General features: G+C 44.9%; 1 protein-coding gene across 2 annotated transcripts in view; it reads left to right on the top strand.

The window, feature by feature from the left end:
- Positions 1–22,495, top strand: part of CLEC16A (C-type lectin domain family 16, member A) — a 213,042-nt gene that overhangs the window by 3,429 nt on the left and 187,118 nt on the right. Inside the window, exons 2-7 of one of the 2 annotated variants that reach the window (XM_008593737.1) lie at positions 7,954–8,082; positions 10,669–10,802; positions 16,493–16,641; positions 19,761–19,866; positions 21,262–21,267; positions 21,652–21,775. In XM_008593737.1, coding sequence (XP_008591959.1) covers positions 7,954–8,082; positions 10,669–10,802; positions 16,493–16,641; positions 19,761–19,866; positions 21,262–21,267; positions 21,652–21,775 — 648 coding nt within the window. The remainder of the gene's footprint in view (positions 1–7,953; positions 8,083–10,668; positions 10,803–16,492; positions 16,642–19,760; positions 19,867–21,261; positions 21,268–21,651; positions 21,776–22,495) is intronic. The other variant, XM_008593744.1, reaches the window with a different exon arrangement.

The raw sequence follows: 22,495 nt of genomic DNA, 5'->3' as shown, positions 1-22,495 counted from the left end.
GGCCGGCCCCTTTTTTTTTTTTTTTTTTTGCACACAAAGCATCTGGAAACCCTCCTGTTTTTTAAAAATAGACTTTATTTCTTTAGAACAGTTTGAGATTTACAGAAAGATTGGGAGGATAGTACAGAAAGCTAAAAACTTTTTTAACCACATTATTCTTCATAATACTCCCAGCTTGCAAACTGGAAAGGAATCTTCCTGTTAGGCAGGATTTTACTTTTGCTAAATAATGGAAAACTGTGTACCCATGTCTTTGTCTACTGAATCAAGTTGGTGATTTAGTTGGGCAGATTGAAATAGTAAAGAGGTCATTTGCTACACATCATGGGTGGTTTATTGCCCAAACTAGTAGCAAGGCTGTGACATTGACGGACAAATGCCCACCATCAAGCAGAATAGTTACTGATGGAGTTTGAGTGTAACTGAAACATCATCTTCACCAGGGACTGTGAGTCCACAAACTGATATAAGTTGATTATTGTTGTGTTGTTGCCTTAATTCTGGTCACTTTTGTGAGTTAAGAATCTTGGTTGCAGGTGACAGAAGCCCAACTGGAATGCCTTAAGCCCAAAATGGAGCTGATTGGCTCCTGTCACTGGACAGTCTGTCCTGGCTAAACTATGGCTGATGCCAGGTACTTAGACAAAGCTGTTAGGAATCTGCCTCTTTCCATCTCTCAGCTCTGCTTCCTTCTGTGTTGGTGTCATTCTCAGGCAGGCTTCAGGCTTACGTTATATCAGCTTAGCAATCCCTGAGGGAAAGAAAGCTTCTTTTCTTGATATTGCCAGCAGAAGTGCAGAATTATGTATGGTTGAACCAACCTGGGGTCTCATGCCATCCCTGAGCTGGTCATTGTGACCAGGGCTGTGGGGTACTCTAACTGGCCAAGCCTCGCTCATATGCCCTTCTCTGGAACCAGGGTGGGACCAGCTCCACCCAAACTAGTGGACAGAGAATGAGAGAAAGGGGTGGTTTCCCATGGGAGAATCAGGGTTATTACCTTTTGAAGAAGGTGGGTAATGTATACACAGCAGGCAGACACTCACCTACTCTTGGTATGTTAAACTTTTGGCTAAGGTAGCACTGATAGTTTTAGAACTTGGGTTATAGTATTGCCAGATTGATTTTCTTAAAATAGCATATTCACTGTATCACACATAGTGGGTCTTAGCCACCCACTGTATCACGTCTCTGTTCTTCAAAGTGCTTCAGATTGTTCCCACCCATCTAGGTGGGGAACACAGGAGGTCAGGAACATCCCTGGTAGGCAGACACTTGTTTAAATGGAGACTTAAAAGATGAGTAGTTGTTTCCAGGCAGTAGGGAAGGGAGGATGTTTCAGGCAAAGGAAATGGCATTTGAGAAAGCGTGGGGCGAGGGGAGCAGTGCACATTGACAGGACTCAGGTCAGTTGGTAAGGGAGCGTACATGGGGTGAGGGGCTGGGTAGGAACCAAGAGTAGAGGGATGAGGCGGGAGAAGTCACCAGAGGCCAGATCCCCCTGGGCCTTGTAAATTGTATTTAGGAATTTAGATGTTAGGCTGCGAACAGTGGAGAGCCATTGCAGGTTTATAACCAGAGCAGTGCTGTGGGCTGGCTGAACTTTGCAGAATGGACTGGAGGAGGGCCAGACTGGAGGTGGGCATCCACTTGGGCTGCTGCTGTCTTTTGGGGAGTTGTGGTTGCAGCCTGCTGTTATCCAAGTATATTGCCAGGTGATGGGCCTTCTCTCTCACTCACGGATACGTGCACCTCATGTGCCCACCTGTCTGCACCTTCACTGTCTCCACTTGAGCTCCCTCCTCTTCCTGCCCATCCATTTGCCTACCTATATCCTTAAATACCAGTTCTTCCATAAAAATTGCCCTGGTGACTTGAGCCAGTGAGAGTTCTACTATTCTCTCTAACTTCTGTCGTGCCTGTTCTCACTGTCGCACTCAATCACCATGTTATGTTCTGTCTTCTTTGAAGGATGGACTGGTTCTTAGGTCCCGTAGGTTCTTCAAGCTTCATCCCCGCCTTGTGTTACATCCACAGGAAGCTGGCCAGCGTTCCTCAGGCATGTCCTTTTACCATCAGAAATTGTCGTACTTTGTTGTGTATCTGTTTGTCTGTCTCTCCCAATTTGAATGTGAGCTTCATGAAGGTAGGGGCCTGTGTGGCGTGTTCAGCTGGGTATTGTCAGATGCCAGCAAAGGGCCTGATGCATAGTAAGCAATCCATAAATATTTGTCACAGGATAAACGAAAGAGGCAAGTTCTGGCCAGCCTTTTCGTAACAACTGCTTGCTCTTGCCACTTTGGTCATAGTGCCTGTGCCACACCTGTGACTTTCTCTAGAGCTGAAAGCCCTGCCTATACCCTCATGGTGTATTCCATGCCCAGTCTCACTTACTGGCCCAGTTTGACATCTTCGGGGTGTTAGTCACCAGGAGAAACACCACCTGTGAGCACCTTTCCCTAATTCTCTAATCTGATTCCACTCTGCGTAGAGCTTCTCCTTGTCCTGCTGATCAGGTGGAGGTTTTCAAGGCACAGAGTGAGACACTCTGGGGAATATCTGGAGGGTCTCTGTCCTGGTGCTAGACAAGACAGGCAGATACACGCTCTGTGCCCCCCCACCTCTCTTCCACACCCGAGGCATTGTTTGAAGGTGTGTGTACATTGTGGGGTGGATTTCTAGTCCTACAGGCCTCCTACCTCTCTTCTTATCCTTTCTCACACTCCAGCTTGCAGATAAATTTTAGGATCTTCCAGTAGGAGCACTCTAGGAGGCATATTATGATACAAGGCATAAAACTTGCAGCTATCTTCTGAAATTCTGTCACCGAAGATGAACTTTCTGTCTCTGAAATGGACATAAGTATTGATTTCTGTGGGGTGTGGGACTTTATTAACTGTAAGGGTTTAACTTGTGAAATAAGTGACTCTCTTGAGAAAGCAGGGTCTGCAGAGACGGGATTTGTTTACATCCCTAGTCCTTGGTGATGAGCCCCTAGTGTGTTGGTTGCATGTTGGCAATAGGCTGCAGTTTTTCAGTCTCCAGGCGTTTCAGGCTCCTAAGCTCGTCTGTAAATGTAGAGTTTGTTAATGTGCAAGGGTCTGATATCGGGACTCTACATCAGCAGAGCTCCTGTTGGGAATATGATCATGCTGGCTCTTTTCTAAAGAAATGGAGTAAGGATCAGTTGTAAGGACTTTCCTTAATTTCTGATACATATTTTCATGCCTTTTTGGTTTGTTTCATGCCTGTTTGGTTTTCTCGTGTGTCAGGCATTCATAACTTCATGTAAATGCTTGGCTAATAAAAGTGCTGCTCATTTCATTGTTTGTATTTTCTGTGCTAGAATCATTATAGTAATGGGGGTAGGAATCAGACTACCTGGTTCTAATCCTCCACCTGTGCTGCCTCGGAACTCTGGCAGGTACCTCACCGCCCCAGTGCATCACCCTGCAGGGTTGTTGTGGGGGTAGATTGCAACTCCAGCAGCAGTCATCTCTGGGCAGTGGCATGATAGACAATTGCCATTTCTCTTTTGTTGTTGTTGAAGTTTCCAACCTCTCTAAAATGAGTGTTCCATTTATCCTCACAAAGTTATTAAACTGTTTATATCTCTGAGGTGGTTGAATTGATTGATCTTCCAAAGCTCTGGAATTCGTTGCAGCATTAAAATGTTAAATCTTAATCCATTCAATGTTTTCCCCCCAGTACATATGAGCAAACGTATACTGAGTGTCTTTTCCTAAAACATTACCTAAAACAGTGTGCCAGGGCATTGTGGGGACAAAAAGATGAGCAAGGTGAAGATATAACCATCACAGAGCCTTAGAGCTTGAGATCTAGTGGGTATTTTTATATACCAATGTCTTAGTCTAGTTTGTGTTACTGTAACAGAATACCAGAGCCTGGGTAATTTATAAAGAAAAGAAATGTATTTCTCACAGTTCTGGAGGCTGGGATGTCCGAAATCAAGGTGCCAGCATCTGGTGAGGCCTTCTTACTGTATCATCCCACAGCAGGAGGCAAAAGGGCAAGAGAGCAAGTGAGAGAGGAAGGGGCTGAACTCATCAGGAACCCACTCCCGTGATAACAGCATTAATCCATTCAGAGGGCAGAGCAATCGAGACCTAATCGCCTCTTAAGGGTCCCACTTCCCAGTACTGTTGCTGTGGGAATGAAATTTCCAACACATGAACTTTGGTGGGTACATTCAAACCATAGCAACCAGCAACAAATCTTTAGAAAATTAATATTTCTAACAATACTATTTACAGTAGCATTAAAAAACATCAGTTATCTAGGAGTAAATCTCATAAAAGATGTGCAAGACCCCTATCCAAACATGGAAAGAGTGGTAAATATCATAATGTTACACTATTGTACAGATGTCAGTTCTGTCCAAATTTAGCCATAGATGTAGGGCAATCTCAAAGGAATTCTTAGCAGGCATCTTTGTGGAAATAGAGAAGGTGATTTTTAAATGTATATGGAAATTAAAAGGGCCAAGAATAGCCAATATAATATTGAAAAAAACAGAAGGAAAGAAGTTAGAAGACTTACATTACCACATGACAAGATTTATTATTAAGCCTCAGTAATCAGACAGCATAGTATTGGCACAAGGGTAGACAAATTGATCAACTAGAGCATCCAGAAAGAGACCTGCACGTGTGGTTACCTGATTAACAGCAAAGGTGACACTGGAGTGCAGTACAGATATGAGGGCCTTTTTGGTAAATGCTGGTAGGCCAACTAGATCTCCATTTAGAAAAAATTAATTTTGGACAGTACTTCATACCATACACAAAAATCAGTGCCAGATGTACACTAAGTCATAATTTGAGGGGTGAAACAATAACTTCGTTAGAAGAAAACATCATTTCTTCATGACCTTGGAGTAGGTAAGGATTCCTTAAGCTTTATACAAAAAAATACTGTTAAAGGGAAAGACTGATAAATTGGATTACATTAAAATTAAGAACCTCTGCTCATCAAAAGACCACTAAAAAGAAAGTGAAAAGGCAAGCCACATCAGAGAAAATATTTGCAATACATATATCCAGTAAAGGATTTGTATTTAGAATATGTAAAGAACTCCATCAAATAGATACAGAAAACTCACTCAGCCTCATAAAAAAATGGGCAAAAGACTTGCACTGACACCGCATGAAGAAGATCTTGAGATGGTTCATAAACATGTATGAAAAGGCACTCAACTTTATTAGTCATCGTGCAGTGAAACCCCAATGTGATATCACCATGCACCCCGTGGAATGGCTCCACTGAAAAAGGCAAAGGGCACCAATGCTGGAGAGGCTCTGGAATAAATGCAGCTCTCAGACTGTGCCTCCAGGTCGTGAGCAAGCTACTGAATGTCCCCAAGCCTCAGTTGCTGTCTTGGCCTGTGCAGTGGTCACAGTGTGCACGCTCCCAAATCCCATGAGTCTGAGGCTCATGTGAAGCTCTCACACAGAGCCCGGCACATGGGAGCTCCTAGAATCTTCTTTTCAGGACTTACTACCCTGCCCTTTCCTTGTCTGTAACAGGATCCTAGTAGTTACTAGGATTTTTTTCAGAAATTATTTAATGAAAGCAACAACAGTAATAGCACTTGTGTCATATATAGTAACTGCCAGTTAGTTATCGCTCTCTTATTTATTCCTCCCAGCACCATAATAAGTAGGTACTAAAGTATTTAGGTACTCTTGCTGCTCCCACTTTACAGGTGAGAAGATGAGGTGCACAGAGAGGAAGTAACTTGCTCAAGATCACCCAATTCATAAGTGACGGAGAGGGGCTCAGACCTGGCATTCTAGCACCAGTGTCTGTAATTGACACCCATACTCTGCTGCCTCTCAGGAAATGACCCAGACTTTCCACTCCCTGCTCTGGTTTCTCTGGACCTTCCCGTCATAACTCCTCCCTTGAGGTCCTCTTTCCCTGACTGTTTGGATCCAGCCTGATCTCTCCTTCCTAAGTTCCTGGAATGGTCTTTGTGTAACTTAGTAATGATATTAATAATGGCTTCCACCATAATGATCACAATATAATAATAGCAGCTAACCCTGCTTCTATTGAGAGCTCACTCTGCGCCAGGTGCCATGCTGGGCTCTTTCTATGCATGATCACATTGCATCTCTGGAACAACCCAGAGACTGTTATCTGAGCTGCAGAGAGGTGAGGTGCCTTGTCCAAGACCACAGTTAAGAAGTGGCAGGGCCAAGGATCAAGCACAAGTCCCTCTGACTCCAAAACCTGAACTTTTCACCACAGTTCTATGCTGTCACTTGCTGTGTCTGACATTTGGACCCTTGGTTATGTTCAGTCTTATTTGCTCTGATCTAACCTATGTTCATGAAGACCATTCCCTGCCCCATTTGGCATTTATTGAGTACCTGCTGCATACCAGATATTTTGGACTATATTGGGGTCACCAAGATCAATAAGATGATGTTCCTGACCTTGAGTAAGGGAGGCAGATCATTGCAAATCAGGGTGGTCTATGCAGTAGCAATGTATGTGAGTACAAAGGAGCCAGTGAGGCGGGAACAGTCAAGTTCATGGGGATGGGGCGGGAAAGCTTTCTTTAAGGAAGGCTTCACCAGGAGATGCCTGAGCTGGATTTTGAAATATGAGTAAGAGTTTGCTGGTTGACGAGGGCAGCAAGGGCATTCTAGGCAGAAAGCCCAGGCAATTGAAGTCAGACCTGGTCCTAAAGATTTTAAACTCTCTTGTCTTTGTTGGGGGTCTTCACAGCAAACCCACTCACCAAGGCCACTGCCTCCCACTGGGCCAGGAGCATGATGTGTGATGCTAATGGATGTCATCTGCACAGGACCGGCCCATGGCTCACTTGGGAGAGTGTGGTGCTGGTAACACCAAGGACACGGGTTCGGATCCCTATATAGGGATGGCTGGTTAGCTCACTTGGGAGAGCCTAGTGCTGACAACACCAAGTCAAGAGTTAAGATCCCCTTACCCGGTCATCTTTTAGTAAAAAAAAATTAAAAAATAATAAAAAACCCAAGCCTCCCTTGATAGGTGAAGTTACCTGAATCTGTGGGCTCTGGAGAAGCCATTTTCAAAGGTGTGCCAGGCAGCACTCCCAGAGCATCTTCCCAGGCTGCTGGTCCCCGCACTGCTCAGGACTGGCCTTGGCGATTCTATTGTCCTCCCTCACCACTAGCAGAGATGCCTTGAGGACTGGACTGTGTCTGCCTGTCTTCTGTCCCAGCAGCTGGCTTCCAGGCCTGTTTGGAAGGATGAAGTACAACACAATAGCCTTTCAAGTCCATTTAACTCTGAATTTAACAGTCTCTACTCAGTAAATAAGATCGTTGCCCCTGGACATTTGTGCCATAGGTTCTGATGGGCATACTGCATGTTAGGGAGGACTATGGGCTTTCCAAAGGTAATCTTGATTGCATGTGATCATTGTCCCAGACACTGGCATTGGGACCCACCCTCCCTAAGCCATGCCTCCATCTCTAAATCTCTGCATCAGCCTGGCCATGGGGCTTGGGTGAGGCATTCAGCCCTGAGTCTTATGTCTCCATATGTCCCACTGGCATCAAAATCACCAGGGAACAAGTGAAACAGGCTGATGCCTGCTCTTCCCTTGGTCCTGCTAAATCCAAATCTGACTGGGCTCCTGTAGTCCCTACTTGATCCAGTTCTCCAGGTGATTCTCTTGCACACTGAAGTTTGAGAATGGCTGTCTTCAAGGAATTGGTGATTCTCTTGCCTCAGTTTGGGTTGGCGTGTCCCTAGTTGTTTACCACTTCAAAGAATTGTCTGCCATTTTTCTTGGCTGGTTGAGTTATCTAATCTGAATGGAAAATTGTGCTAGCAGAATCTGAAAAAGTGCTGCTGCACTGCCACCGAAATGTTGCTAATGGTCATTGAGCCTGGCTTTCATTTCATTTTCGTTTCCCCTTCTCTCCTTTCTCTCAGGTATCTGTACCATGTTTTAACCAAGAACACCACAGTCACAGAACAGAACCGGAACCTGCTGGTGGAGACCATTCGTTCCATCACTGAGATCCTGATTTGGGGAGATCAGAATGACAGCTCTGTATTTGAGTAAGAGTTTCTAATAAGTTCTGTTTTTTGATTCTTCTTCCTTTAGATGTTTTTCTAAATGTATACCGTGAGTCATTCCTGATGATGTCAGGATCTGACACTAATTTGGTCTTGCCCAGATCTCTATCTCTATCTCTCTACATAAAATGTCCTTGAATTGTCTGATTATCTCTCCAAAGGAAGGAGAAAACATCCTGGGTGGTTAGATTCAAAGTGAACAGAAAGGGCCCTGCCCTGGGTTTACAGTTACTGTGAAGCTCACAGTTACTGTGTTTGCTGATGGCCAGGCACAGGGCCAAGCTCTTGATGAGATAGTCCAGCTAAGTCTCCCTCAGGGTAGAGGTCCTGTTGGTATCCCCATTTTTGCTCAAGGACACACAGTAAGTAAGTGGTGAAGCAGCGGCTCACACCCAGGGCCCGTGAAGGGGTTTCTCTCCATCCTCTCCTTCCTAGATAAGCAGTCTTAAGCCAAGCTCTTTATCTTCCTGAGCCTCAGTTTCTACATCTTCAAAGGAGAGAGAGAAAGTTCCCTGCCTAGTACAAAGTAGGCACTCAATAAATGATAACAAATGATAAAAACAGGTGTGCCTACTGGACGATTAAAAAGCAAAAGCAGTAAACCATGAACTGTCTCCTCAGTAGACCAGTCAGTGTCTTAGGGCAGAAGGATTTGGGATTGGGTTCTGACAACCACCATGACAGATTTTCTATATAATCTCAATTACAAATATAACCCCAATTGTAAATATTGAAGCCACTTTTAAACCCCATTTAAAAAAAATAAAGGTGTTCCTTTTCTAACCTGGCTCCTTATTAGATATCCTGAATTGATTTTCAGGATAGATCTGTATTTTCATTGGTAAGGTTATCTAATAAAGCTACTTGTGGAAAATGTAAACTCCCTACAATGCATACCTGTGACATTGGCCATGATCCCCAAAGGAAACATGTGAATATAAACTGAGGTGTTTCTTTTAAATGGGACTAGCTTCCTTTAAGGGTCTGTGGGGAATTTGTTTGTTTGTTTGTATATGTTTTTGAAGATGAGAAAGACCCTTGGGTTAAAGATTAGAAACTGTATGGGCCGGCCCGGTGGCGCACTGGATAGTGCGCCGCTTGGGAAGCGCGGCGGCGCTCCCGCCCGAGGGTTCGGATCCCACATACAGACCGGTTCCCGCTCACTGGCTGAGCGAGGCACGGGAGCAGCGCCGAGGGTTGCGATCCCGTTGCTGGTCAAAAAAAAAAAAAAAAAAATTCAGGTTCCTGGATTTCACACTAAACCTACTGAATCAATCCTTTGAGCAAGATCTAGGAACAGACTTTTTAACAAGTTCCAGAGTTGATCACTGTGTAGCAGTGAGTTTGTTGGTGGTATTTGGGCGTCACTGATTTATACAACCTGAAGCAAAGGTAGACAAAATAGGTCAAATGACAGAAATACTCTGGAAATCAATGCGAATGGTATTTATAGGCAGACAGGCTCTCAAAATCAGAGTTGGATCTTTTTCGGGTTATATTTATTCATTCATTTACCCTTTCATGGGTTCAAACAGAAATTATGCAGCAAGTGCCAGGCTCATGATCCTGCCACTGTGGAGCTGACAGATGACGGGGGAGAGACTCAAAACTAAGTCAATCAGCAGACACACATGACTGCAGGAGTTTCTTCTGAGCTTCCCACATGAGAGATTATCTAGCCTTAGCTTGAACACAGAGAACACAAAACTAGAAGCATCATTTTCTTCCTTTAAAGAAAGGCACTAAGGAGTTCTGTTTCCTTTTCAAGACTAGAAGAGCCAACCTGTACCCCCAAAAGCCAGTGCTCCTAGGCTGCATGCAGACAAGTGTCCTGTCCAGAACGAGAAAGGTGGAGCAGACTTGGGGACTGGTTAAGGTACCTCTACCACATCAGCACCTGTGTATTTCCTTCCAGTTCTTTTCTCGTGGAAAGCTACAAACTCGACAATTTAGAAACCAAAATTCACTTAATATTTAGCATTATCATAACTCTTTGCAGGAATTCCAGTTGTTGCTTTTCCACTTATTTATTTTTTTGGCAGCTGGCCCGCACAGGGATTGAACTCTAAACCTTGGCGTTATTGGCACCACACTCTAACCAACTAACTAAACAGCTAGCCATAGTTGTTGCTTTTCTTAACACTCAAAGATGTGGAGAGAAAAGGAAAGAGACTTAGTAAGGAAAACTAAGGATAAGAAATATTTGATGGAAAATGCTGCTTGTTGGATTTACAAGCATAGTTTACCACGTGACTGTTCAGTGGATAAAGGTCTTTCCCATTATGTCAGAAATCTAGTTCAGTGCTTCCCAGAATCAGCACTGTTATCTCGTTTTCATTCTGGAAAGAGAGTTGAAAGATTGCGTGTTAACCTTGATGGAAGATGGCACTGTGGGAACTGGATGGTATGGAAGCAGAGGCCACACAGGTGGTGTGATCTGGCATCTCTACAGATGCTTTTGTGGTGCAGGGGGCGGAGGTCTATGCACATGTACTGTGAATGTAACCAGAGGATTTCAGTTGTCATGTGTGGAGACACACCACTGATCCTTTCCTGTTCTTTCCCCAGCTTCTTCCTGGAGAAGAATATGTTTGTTTTCTTCTTGAACATCCTGCGGCAGAAATCCGGCCGCTATGTGTGCGTTCAGCTGCTCCAGACCCTGAACATCCTCTTTGAGAATATTAGTCACGAGACCTCACTTTGTAAGGACATTCCTTAACATTTGCCTCTGCACTGCTGGGTGTCAGCAGGGTGTGGTTTGGGATTGTTTTTATTTGTCTGTGCTTACCACGTATTAGTCTGCTCAGGCTGGCCTAGCAAAATACCACATATTGGGTGGCTTAAACAACAGAAATTTGTTTTCTCATAGTTCTGGAGGATAGAAGTCCAAGATCATGCTGCCATAAGCATTGGTTTCTGGTGAGGGCTCTCTTCCTGGCTTGCAGACAGCCACCTTCTTGCTGTGTGTGACCTTTCCTCTGTGTGTGTTTGTGTGTGGAGAGAGAGAGATCTGGTGTCTCCTTTTTTTTTTTTGTCTGCTGACCAGTATAGGGATTCGAACTCTTGGCCTTGGTGATAAAACACTGTGCTCTAACCAACTGAGCTAACCAGCCAACCCTCTCTTCTTATAGGGATACCACTCTTATCAGATTAGGGCTCCCATCCTAAGGACCTCGTTTAGCCCTAATTTCCTCCCTAAAGGCCCTATCTCCAAATACCATCACATTGGGGGTTAGGGTTTCAACACATGAGTTTGTGGGTGGCAGGGGGAACACACAATTCATTCCATAACACTGCGTTTATCCCTGTGTATTGGGGTACTGTGAAGGGCTAAAAGAGGGTTCCCCTCTGAATGATTCTGGGGTGTTTGCATTTGTTCTTAATGATGTGTTATTCAAGAGTTGGGGGGGCCGGCCCGGTGGCGCACTGCTACAGTGTGCTGCTTGAGAGCGTGGCGGCGCTCCCGCCGAGGGTTCAGATCCCACATACAGACCGGTTCCCGCTCACTGGCTGAGCGAGGTGTGGGCGCAACACCGAGGGTTGCGATTCCGTTGCCGGTCCGGTCCGGTCCGGGCGCAACACTGAGGGTTGCGATCCGTTGCCGGACATGAAAAAAAGACAAAAAGGAAAAAAAAAAAAAAGAGTTGGGGTCACTAAACAATCAACCAATGGAATCAGCATTGGGAGAAACAGGGTGAGAAATTGAGTAAGGAGCAGGAGAGGGTGTGGCTTTGGCCCCACCCTCTCCTGCTCCAGTCCTGCTGCCCAACTGCTGCCACTAAGCCCGTGTTTCTTCATCTGTAACCGCCACCCCCGAGAGGCAGATGGTGTTGGTGCCTTCGTTTTAACACCAAAGGAGTTTGAGTCACTGGCCCAGGGTGACAGCCTTGGTAAGGCCAGAATGGAGAAGGGGTTTCAGCCCAGGTGGATTAGCTCTGTGGTCCTGAGCTGGGGGTGCTTGTGACCCCTAGGTCACAATTGGCAGTGTCTGGGGACATTTTTGGTTGTCACAGTCCAGGTGGAGGGGAATGCTACTGGCATCTGGTGGGTAGAGGCCAGGGAAGCTGCTAAACGTTCTGTAGTGCACAGTTCGGCCCCACAGAATGACCCAGCCCAAAATGTCAGTAGGACTGAAGTTGAGAGGCCCTGGTTTAGTTCCTATTCCTCCGCACTTGGCCACTAGCTTTATCATTCTAAGATGACTGCACCAAGCCCAGGCCCTGCCTGCAAGAAATAGGGGAGGGAAAAAAAAAAAGTAGAGGAGAGAAGACAAATTCAAAGGCAGGTTCTAGGTCCCCAGGACAGGTTTGAAGAGAGTGTTGGGTGGGCGAAGGGAGGCAGAGATGGTGGCATTCTTTCTCAGGGGCAAGGAGGGAGAGGAGGGAAGAGCTGGCTAGATGGTGGTTCTCTGCAGTGGCCACTAGGTGGTACTGCTGTCTCGGAGACGCCTTACACTTCCTGATGACCACAAGTTGACAAATGTGGGTTGATTCGTGTCTCCCCTAAGTGGTTTCCCTTGTTATCAGCTTCTGTTTCACTGGATATGAAACGAGTGCAGTTTCTGCAAACTCTGAGAGGGGAAGATCCAGCTCCATGGCGCAGGCCCTGGACTCAGACCGAACCAGCTCCTGGGCCCTGTTCTACCATACACTGCCCATGTGTGTCCTGTGAGTTAACGCTTCCGGCTGCAGTCTGTGCATCTGTCAGGCAGAGATAATAGTAGCTGGGGATAGAGCAGTTTAAGGAGTAAGTATGAGAGCGGGTGTGCAGAGCTTAGCATGGGGTCTGGGGGGGGGGGGGGGTCCACACCATTGGTTTTATCACTTAATGCAGCCTTCTCAGTGTCTCTTCTCTGGTAACCCTCTCTAAGCCCAGCTAGGCACAAGGCTACGGATTAAAGATGGGGTTGGAGCAATCAAAAATTCTGGCTTTTAGAGGGTTTCTTTGGATCTCATGGCTTTTCTTTTTTTAAAAATTATGTATATTCAAGGTGTACAACTTGACAATTTGATATACATATACATAGTGAAATAATCATCACAATCAAGATAATTAACATATCCATCATCTTACATAGTTACCGTGTGTGTGCATGTGTGTGTCTGTGTGTGGATGCATGTGTGCTTGTTGAGAATACTTAGGATCTACGCTTTTTTATTTTTTGGGCAGCTGGCTGGTACAGGGATTGAACCCTGGACCTTGGTGTTATCAGCACTGTGATCTAACTACCTGAGCTAACTGGCCAGCCCAGGTCTTTCCTCTTAACAAATTTCAAGTATGTAGTATAGTATTGTTAACTATGGTCGCCCTCCTGTACAGTAGTTAGATCTCTGGAACATATTCATCTTACATAACTGGAACTCTGTACCCTTTGACCAACATCTCCCCATTTCCTCCTCCCCCCGCAGCCCCTGGTAACCCCCTTTTTACTCTCTGCTTCTATGAGTTTGACTGTTTTAGATTCTACATGTGAGATCATGCAGTATGCGTGGCCTTTCTTGTACTGGGATCAAAAAGGTTGAGAAACCCAGGTAGATGCCCTTGCTTTACTGACAGTTCACCAGAGCCCTTTTGTAAGCCCTGCAAAAAGGGCAGAAATCACTGCTTGTTTACCAAACTTGGATTTGAAAGGAGTGAGAAGAATATATGACCGTGGTTTTAATTTTTATCTTTTAATCCTAGAAAGAAAATGTCCCCTTTATAAAAGAACAACAAAAAGCCAAACATTACAAAAATAAAGTCAAGTTTTTGTAGAATCTCACCCTGACAGTTCATTGTAAACAAATAGTTTTGCTGTTTGCTTTCCTTTTTTCCCACCCTCCCAGTGTATCCTGGATCTTCTCATTTGTTCCTTTATGTAACTTTCTGGTCTGGTTTAAGAGCTGCATCTTGCTGTGTCATAATCTATTTAACCTGACCATGGACATTTAGGTGGTTTCCAGTTTTTCACTATTACAAGCAGCCATTTCACAAATGCACCTGTTGCCTGTTGGGTTTGGTGACCTAAGTGACAGAGGCCCAAGAGACTAAGATTACTACAGACTCCCGGGTTTATTAGAAAAGGATACCACAGAAAGTCAGCTACACAGTGAGGGGGTAGTAGAAAAATCCCAGCCAAATAACAGAGGCACTTCCACTGCCCCCATGGTGGTCCCCCACCACCCACAGACTCATCTCTTGGAGGCCCTGGAAAAGTCCCCGCATGGAGCCTGTGGCTGTTCCAGCTCCAGAGTGCTGCTGAGAGACTCACAGTTGCACATCTGAAGCTGCCAGCATAGGCGTCTGTGCTGCTGGTGGCCTGGAAGCCACTAACCAGTCACAACAGGGCTCAACAGGGCATCCCAACAGTCCCTTCTCTTTTCAGCCCATTACCCCTCCCCAGTTGTCCCCAACCACAGCCAGAATGACACAGAATGAGAGACCTGCTCCAGGCATCAGATTCACCTGGGCTGCATGTTATAATTCTAGGTGGATAAATAAATTGTAGACTGTTCAGAAAATGGAATACTATACAGCAAAAGAGAGGGATGAACACTACCACCACATGCAGCAGTGTGGGTGACTCTCAGATGTGGCCATGAGAGAAGGGGCCAGGTGCAGGAAGCATGCATGCCGTCTGATTCCATCTGTACGAAGTTCAAGAACAGGCAGAATGAGTCTTTGGTGATAGAAGTTAGAATAGGGGTTGCCTTTGGGAGGGGATACTGACTGGGCAGGGGCGTGCAGGAACCTGGAGAGCTGGAAGTGTGCTCCATCTGATCTGGGCAGTGCTTACACGGTGTAGATTATATGTAAAAAATCATCAAGCTGGACACCTAAGGTCTGTGAGGTCTATATGTGTATGTTACAAACATACATACATGTACTTAAAATACATATATATTTACACATATATCCAGCACTAGGATATGTGATACATGTGACCTCATTTTAAAAAACATTAAGATTCTTAGGATCCCACCCCAGACCCACTGTTCTCCCATGGAGCAGGCCTCAAGTGCTGCCTCAGGAGTTGTTATAATCAGGAGATCTTGAAAATTGGTCTTCTGAGACTACAGACTTCATGGCCTCTCTACCAAGCCTGCTCAGAGAATGCACAGTGACTTTTCTGAACACAGTGGCTTTCCCAGAGAACTGGCTTCTGAGGAGGACCCAGCCATGGACCCACGCCATGGCCTCTGTCATGGTCCCAAGCTCCTGGATGGCTCTTGGTGTCATTGACAGACTGTTCAGTAATACTTTGATTGACTTAAATTAGGTACTTTGACGGCTCCAAATAACTTAAAGGTTTATTTCCTGCTCACCCAGGAGCAACTGCGTTCAGTCCTGGGAATATGGTAGCTGAGGTTGTGAATCTCCCAATAGTAGCAGTAAGAATAATGCAGTTAACATGTCAAGGACTTACTCTGTGTCCCGTCTGTCCTGCGGGCTTTTGTGCATTGTCTCCTCTAACTCCTACAACAGCCCTGCAAGGAAGGCACTGTTACTGTTTCTAGACAAGGAAACCGGGGAGTGGGGAGGGGAAGCAGCTTGCCCAGGGCCACACAGCTAGCAAGCAGCACAGGTGAGATCTGACATGAGCAGTATGGGTTCAAGTCCACAGTTGAACCCAGAGCCTCCCAACACGAGCATGTGTGGGCAGCCTTGCAGGCCTCTTGTGCACAGTTTTCATTGTCGGCCCCATTGGTGTGTGACAAACACAGGCTATGGCAGCAGACCTGAATTTGAGTCCCTTCACTGTGACTTGCTATCTCTGTGTCCTCAGGCAAGTTAATCAACCTTTCGGAGCTCTTTTTACTCATCTGCAAATTGGGAAGAATGAGCCCTCTGTAAAATTGTCGTGATGATTAATTATAATGTAAAGCACTCAGCCCAGTGCTGGGCATGTAGTAAGGAGTTTGGCATAAATTGACCTTTATGAAATCATGTTGCTATATAAGGAGGAGAGAAATCATGTGTAACCCTTTGTGGTATTCAGGGATAATAGTGTGATTTTTGGTGGCAAAATGGGGCAGCTTTTTACTCCCATCCGTGGGTGGTTAGTGAGAATGCCCACACACCGACTAATCTTCCCCACCTCCGGCTCCTTGTTGAACTTCCAGCAATACAGATGAAATGTTTGAGTGTTTATTTCTATTTGGTGTGGGAGGTGGGGAAGGGCTTTTCTCTGGCATTGACTTTGACTATCTAGTGACTATGCATAATAGGTGATTTCTGTGCTGGTTAAAGGTTAAGCTCTGTGTTAGTTTGTTTAATCCCAACAACCCAAAGCTTAACCGATTCAAGAACATTAACGTGGTCATCTGCTTGTTACCTGATGTCCTTTGCTTATATTTCCTCCAGCATGAGTTAACCTGTCTGTTTTGCTTTGTTTTTTTTTTTTCCCCTCTAGATTATTTGCTCTCTAATAACTATGTAAATTCAATCATTGTCCATAAATTTGACTTTTCCGATGAGGAGATTATGGCATATTATATATCGTTCCTGAAAACGCTTTCGTTAAAACTCAACAACCACACTGTCCATTTTTTTTACAATGAGGTGAGTAATTGCCAGAGGGGCACCTTGGGTGTAAAGCTATGCCAGTCAGTGTATCACCTTAGATATAGGTGGTCTTCTGTCCATTTACAAAGAGCTTATGTGCTTTGCAGTCGTAATTTTCACAGCAACACTGGTTGACTTTGGCATTCTTTAAAAGAAAAAGGTTTTTTTTATTCAACAAATTACCTTTCTATTTTTAATGTAAAATTTAGTTTGTGCTGAGAGCATTATACTTGGTAGGGAAGAGAAGTGTCGGAAGTTGTCTTGAGGTAGTGTTACCCTGTGGGAAAAACAGGAACTCTGGTGAGGCCTGGCCTTGCCACTTCCTTGCTGCGTGACCTTAGCAAAGTCCCAGTCACTCCCTGAGCCTCAATCTCCTTGTCTGAGAAACAGGGGTGAGCATATATACCTTGTGGGGTTTTCAGGGATTGAATTAATTGAGATAATGTCTTCAAAGCATCTCATGTGTACTTGGCTTCCTAAAACCCTAGACATTGCTGTTCTTTACAAGCTAATGTTCCTGGTATTCTTTGGGAAAATTATTAACAACTTAAATGAATTGCTACTCTCACAATTCAAAGGAGCTTGAGCAATAAAGTCAGTTTGTCTCATGTACCAGAAGGTACAAATGCTGACTGTGCTGGGGCTGGTTCATCCTGTGGCTCAGCTACATCATCAATGGTCCAGACTTTTCCATCTTCTTGTTTTGCGTACAGTTGGCATCTGTCCTCACATTCAACCCCTCATGGTCACAGGATGGCTGCAGCAGCTCCAGACATCACATGCTCCCATGCTGCTGCTGAAATGCCTGATGAGATCACTTCCCTCCTTGTGTTACTTTTTAACTTCCAAAAAAATTTTCCCAGAAGCTTCCCACCAGATTTCCCCTCCAGTCTCACTCGTCGGAATTTTGTCACATTTTTCTCACAGTGTGTCTGGAATTTGGAATGGGCCTTGCAGGGCAGTTCTGGTTTGTTCTCTTTGGAGGCTATAGTCATCTAAAGGCTGGACTGGGGCTGGAGGATCTGCTTCCAAGGTGGTACACTCACATGGGTGGCTTCTTGGTGCTGGCTCTTGGCAGGAGGCTGTGGATCCCCTTTCCATGGGCCTCTTCATGGGGCTGCTGGAGTTTCGTCACTGCTTAGTGGCTGGCTTCATCCAGAGTGAGTGATCCAAGACACCAAGGCAAACCGTGATGTCCTTTATGGCCCAGCCTCAGAAGTCACACATTAGCTTCGCCATATTCTTTAGGTCACAGAGACCAGCCCTGACTCAGTGTGGTAGAGGACGACACAGCAGATGAATACAAGAGGTGTGGGTCCTTGGGGGCCACCTTGGTGGCTGGCTACTGCACACATGCTGTTTGTGTGGCAGGTGCCTTCTGAGTGGTAGTCCCAGCACTGCACAGCCTATATTTGAAGTCAGACTATAGTCCCAAACATAATCTCTGAGTATGGGCAAAATCCATCCAGCTGTCCCTTTATTATGTGGCAACAGCAGCCTGAACCTTTTTTTTTTTTAATTCCATATTTCCTTTTCATCTACCACATCCCCAAACTTAAGCCCTACCCAGCAGCCTGAACCTTGATTTTTATTGTTTAGATTAGTAGTGGAAAAGAACTGGCTTGAAAGGGAAGAAATACTAGCTGTCAACCACAAAATGTGTGACAACTTGAAAAATTAACATTGTGTAGCCCAATACCTGACATGTAGTAGGTGCTAAATAAATATATCCAGAGTATAGATGGATGATGTCAGCATTTTCCCAAAGGATCTCTCAGGTGGCAGAAAACCTAACTGCAGAGTTCAGACCAGAGAGATGACCAGATTCTCCCTCCACTCAGGTGCAGCTAGGCATCTGTGCACCCAGCTGCATGGGCAGAGCACTGGGATTCTGGGGCTGGAGTGATGCTTTTCTGGAAGAACACCCTGCTTATCATCAGAGGCATGGCAGGAGCCTCATTTTTTTAAAGGGGCTTGGTTTCCTCTTATATGAGCCAGTATAGTTGCCACTTGTTAGGTGCATACTTGATTTCTAGTCATCAAAATGGCGTTGTCTTGGGCCGGCCCGGTGGCGCACTCGGTTGAGTGCGGCACTTGGGAGCGTGGCGGCGCTCCCGCTGAGGGTTCGGATCCCATATAGAGACCAGTCTGCTTGCTGGCTGAGCGTGGTGTGGGCACGACACCGAGGGTTGCGATCCCGTTGCTGGTCGCGGTACGGGCGCAACACCGAGAGTTGCGATCCCGTTACCGGTCACGAAAAAAGACAAAAAGGAAAAAAAAATGGCGTTGTCTTTATTAGACAGTTGTCACTTCGAGCCCTCACTTCCACAGCCAGCCTGGAGGGGCTGGTCTGGAATTTATGGTTGCTTCTTACCTATGCCCTCATTCTCTCTCCTGCACTGCTGTAGGCACCCACAAATCTGGATCCTGAATCCTAATTTTCCACAGGGAAATTAGCCACAGGGGGGCAGCAGAGCATGCCACTGTGTGGCTCTAGGTCTAGCTCCTGGTGTCCTTTCTTCTTTAGGCTGGGACAGTGGATTTCTGTGGTTCTGAACTGTTTGATCCATTCTCATCATCCAGAAGACTGCTGGGACCTTCTTCGTTCATGATGATATTTTACACGTTTATATATTTCCAAACAGAAAATGTAGTAGCTGAGAGAGACTCTGAATTTAGTAAAACTTTACTTTTTAATTAGTTGAAGTGGCAGCTAATAACTAGCATTGTTCTTGAGTGCTTATTAGGTATCAGGTGCTGGGGTAGGCACTGGACCAGAAATGATCTCATGTAATCCTAACAATCATGAAATGGGTATTATTATCCCCATTTTATAGATGAAGAAACAGAGGCTTACAAATATTGCATCACACAGCTTAGAAGTGGAAGAACAGGTCATGAACCCAGGTCTGCAATTATCTGGACCCTTCTCTTTTCCGTGGCCTCACCTCCCCATGCCTTTTCACATTCCCCACCGGAGTGAACCATGGCTTTAGGCTCACATCAGCAACATTTTTTTGGTCTTACTGAAGTGTCTAATGGAATTCAGAAAGCTGGGGTGGAGAAGGCCTGCCTTACAGGTTTGTAACTCATTTTTGGTACTTCTTTTGTTTTAGCACACCAATGACTTTGCCCTGTACACAGAAGCCATCAAATTTTTCAATCACCCTGAAAGCATGGTTAGAATTGCCGTAAGAACCATAACTTTGAATGTGTATAAAGGTAAGTTTCCTTACGAGGTCATGCCTCAGCTGATTTCTAGCTTGGCAGCAAGTGCTTGATCCTGTGTGTCTATGCAGACAGTTTTCCCAGAGTGACCGGGGAGCTCATTCATTATAAGCCATGGTTGCTTGTCTCGTGAAAGGTTTGTAGTCATTGAACATTTGGCTGGCCCGGCATTTAAATCTTCGTACCACTGCATTTTCCATGTGTGTTCAAGTCATGCTTGGTGCTGCTACACAGAAGTAGCAGTGTTATAGGAGAGGCACATGTGGGATTTGGAGTGGCCATGTTAGAACTGAATAAAGTTAAATAAAGCTAAATTGTCTTTTAAATGTTAGATTTTAATTTCTTTGTTTACACTTATAAAATATACTTCAATACAGCTATAAGTATTTTATCTTTAATGTACAAAAGCATTTCTTACCATGGAACAGCAGGGGGCAATATTGTATTTCCAGTCAGCTATAAACCCCAGCACGGCACTAGCAAATTCCTCCCCTTTCTCTTAAAATGTGCTTTATGCCCAAAACATTGCCACCAGGAGAAAGCTCTTCCACAGCTCTCTGTCTGCACTGACACAAAAGGCTGGCCAGCCAGAAGTTTCCTGAACTGCAGTTGTCCCTGCAAGGCGATTCCTTGGAAATTCTTTGCCCAATGCCTTGTTATTTCCCCTGTAGTCAGCACAGTGGAGCTGGAATTCCATTTTCTCAGGCATTAAAGGGCTTTGACCTTCATGAGTCAAGATGTTAATACTTGAGATGACCCCAATTTGAGGAGTGGGGGAAGGGGGGCTCCTCAGGGACTCACTCCAGCCTAGTTCTGGGATTGCATTAAATTTAAGAACCTTTCTAAGAGCCCAGTTGGATGGACCCATCCAGAGGTCGCAAACTGAGGGCCTGAGGGCTGAATCCAGTCCCATACAGGTTTTAATTGGCTTAGATGGTTTTTGAAAAAAACTTATAGTTGCCAATATTTTAAAATTGGGAGATGTTGTGTAATAATCTGGATTTCTGACTTAAAGATGTAGATTTGGCTATCCTGGGCCCGCAGTCCTGTGGGGCAGGGGTCAGCTGACACTGAGAAACAGCTGCCCCTTTTGGGGTTGAGGGCCATGTTCCCCTGGTCACAGGCCAGGCCTGGCAGCTTCACTCACTGGGCCTCCAGGCACCCTGGCAGGGTTCTGAGTTTGCAACCCTGTCCAAGCTGCAGTTGGTTCTGCTGCCACCTGCGCTGTTTTCTCTTGTTCTCTTCTAGTGTGTGTCTTTCAGTTTAGATGCCTCCTGCCCTAGGTCTCTATCCCTCTGAGCAGCTGTCTCACTCTCCCAGCTTCTAACCCTAACTGTTGTCTGTTTTTTGCCTTTCCTTCAATGCCGATTCCCGTGTTCCTTATTCCAGTGTCATGTAAGTTATTAACCTCTGGTTTTCTACTTTCTTAACTTATCCTTACATATAAATACAGGAAACTTGCTTGAGAATGGAGTAATTTTCATCGTAGTTTAGCTAAATCGACTGCTGACAAGTAGGCTGTCCAATGCTCTATTAATGTTTAGCCCAACTAATATATTTTATTAATTATAAAAATAACATAAGAACTGCCTTGATGAGTATAGTTTTATGAATAAGATAAATATTTTCAAGTATTTCCAGGAAAGACAGAAAATTTTAGGTTATAGCAGAGGGCTTTTTCATTGTGGTTTTTTGGTTTTTGGTTTTTTGGTTTTTTTTTAATCTCCCCCAAGTTATTTTTGGTAGCTTGACTTTTTTTTCTTTTGTGAATTTTCTTAGTGGATAACCAGGCCATGCTGCACTATATCAGAGATAAAACTGCTGTCCCTTACTTCTCCAATTTGGTCTGGTTCATCGGGAGCCACGTGATCGAACTTGATAACTGTGTGCAGACTGACGAGGAGTAAGTGACACCCCCGGGGTGCTTAGTAGGTAGACAGGACGGTTAGGGGAGAATTCCGTTTTCATGGAGGAAAGTCAACACGAGAACAGCTCTTACCGACTTATGCGTTGGCAGAGCATGGACTTCCCTACTGTAAATATTCTACCCACCTGTTTATCACAGTGGAAAGTTGGAAACAACTCATGCTTCCCAGAGGGGGATAAAGTAAGTGAATACAGTACACCCGTAAATAGGGCTGCTAGGCAGCTGGTCAGAACATTAAGATGATATGCCAACTGATGAATGGCTAATCAAAATGTGGTATCTTTGTACGGTGGAGTAGTATCTGGCAATAAGAAGGAAGGAAGTATTGACATATGCTATGGCGTGGATGAGCCTCAGAAACATGATGCTAAGTGAGAGGAGCCAGACACAAAGGGCCACATATCATATGATTCCATTTATATGAAATGCCCAGAACAGGCAAACCTAGAGAGTAGATTAGTAGTTTCCTGGGTCTGGGGTGAAGGATGAGGAGGGTATTGCGGGGGGAAATGGGAAGTGACTGCTAATGAGTATAGGGCTTTTTGCAGAGGGAGAAAAAAGGTTCTAAAATTGATTGTAATGATGGTTGGATAACTCTGAATATACTGAAAACTATTCAGTTGTATACTTTAAATGGGCGAATTTTATGGTATTTGAATTATATCTCAATAAATATGTTTTTTTAAAAAAGATTAA

The sequence above is a fragment of the Galeopterus variegatus genome, unplaced genomic scaffold (genome assembly GCF_000696425.1).
Source record: "Galeopterus variegatus unplaced genomic scaffold, G_variegatus-3.0.2 Scaffold161, whole genome shotgun sequence".
NCBI classification, from domain to species: domain Eukaryota; kingdom Metazoa; phylum Chordata; class Mammalia; order Dermoptera; family Cynocephalidae; genus Galeopterus; species Galeopterus variegatus.
This window is presented reverse-complemented; position numbering and strand designations above follow the sequence as displayed.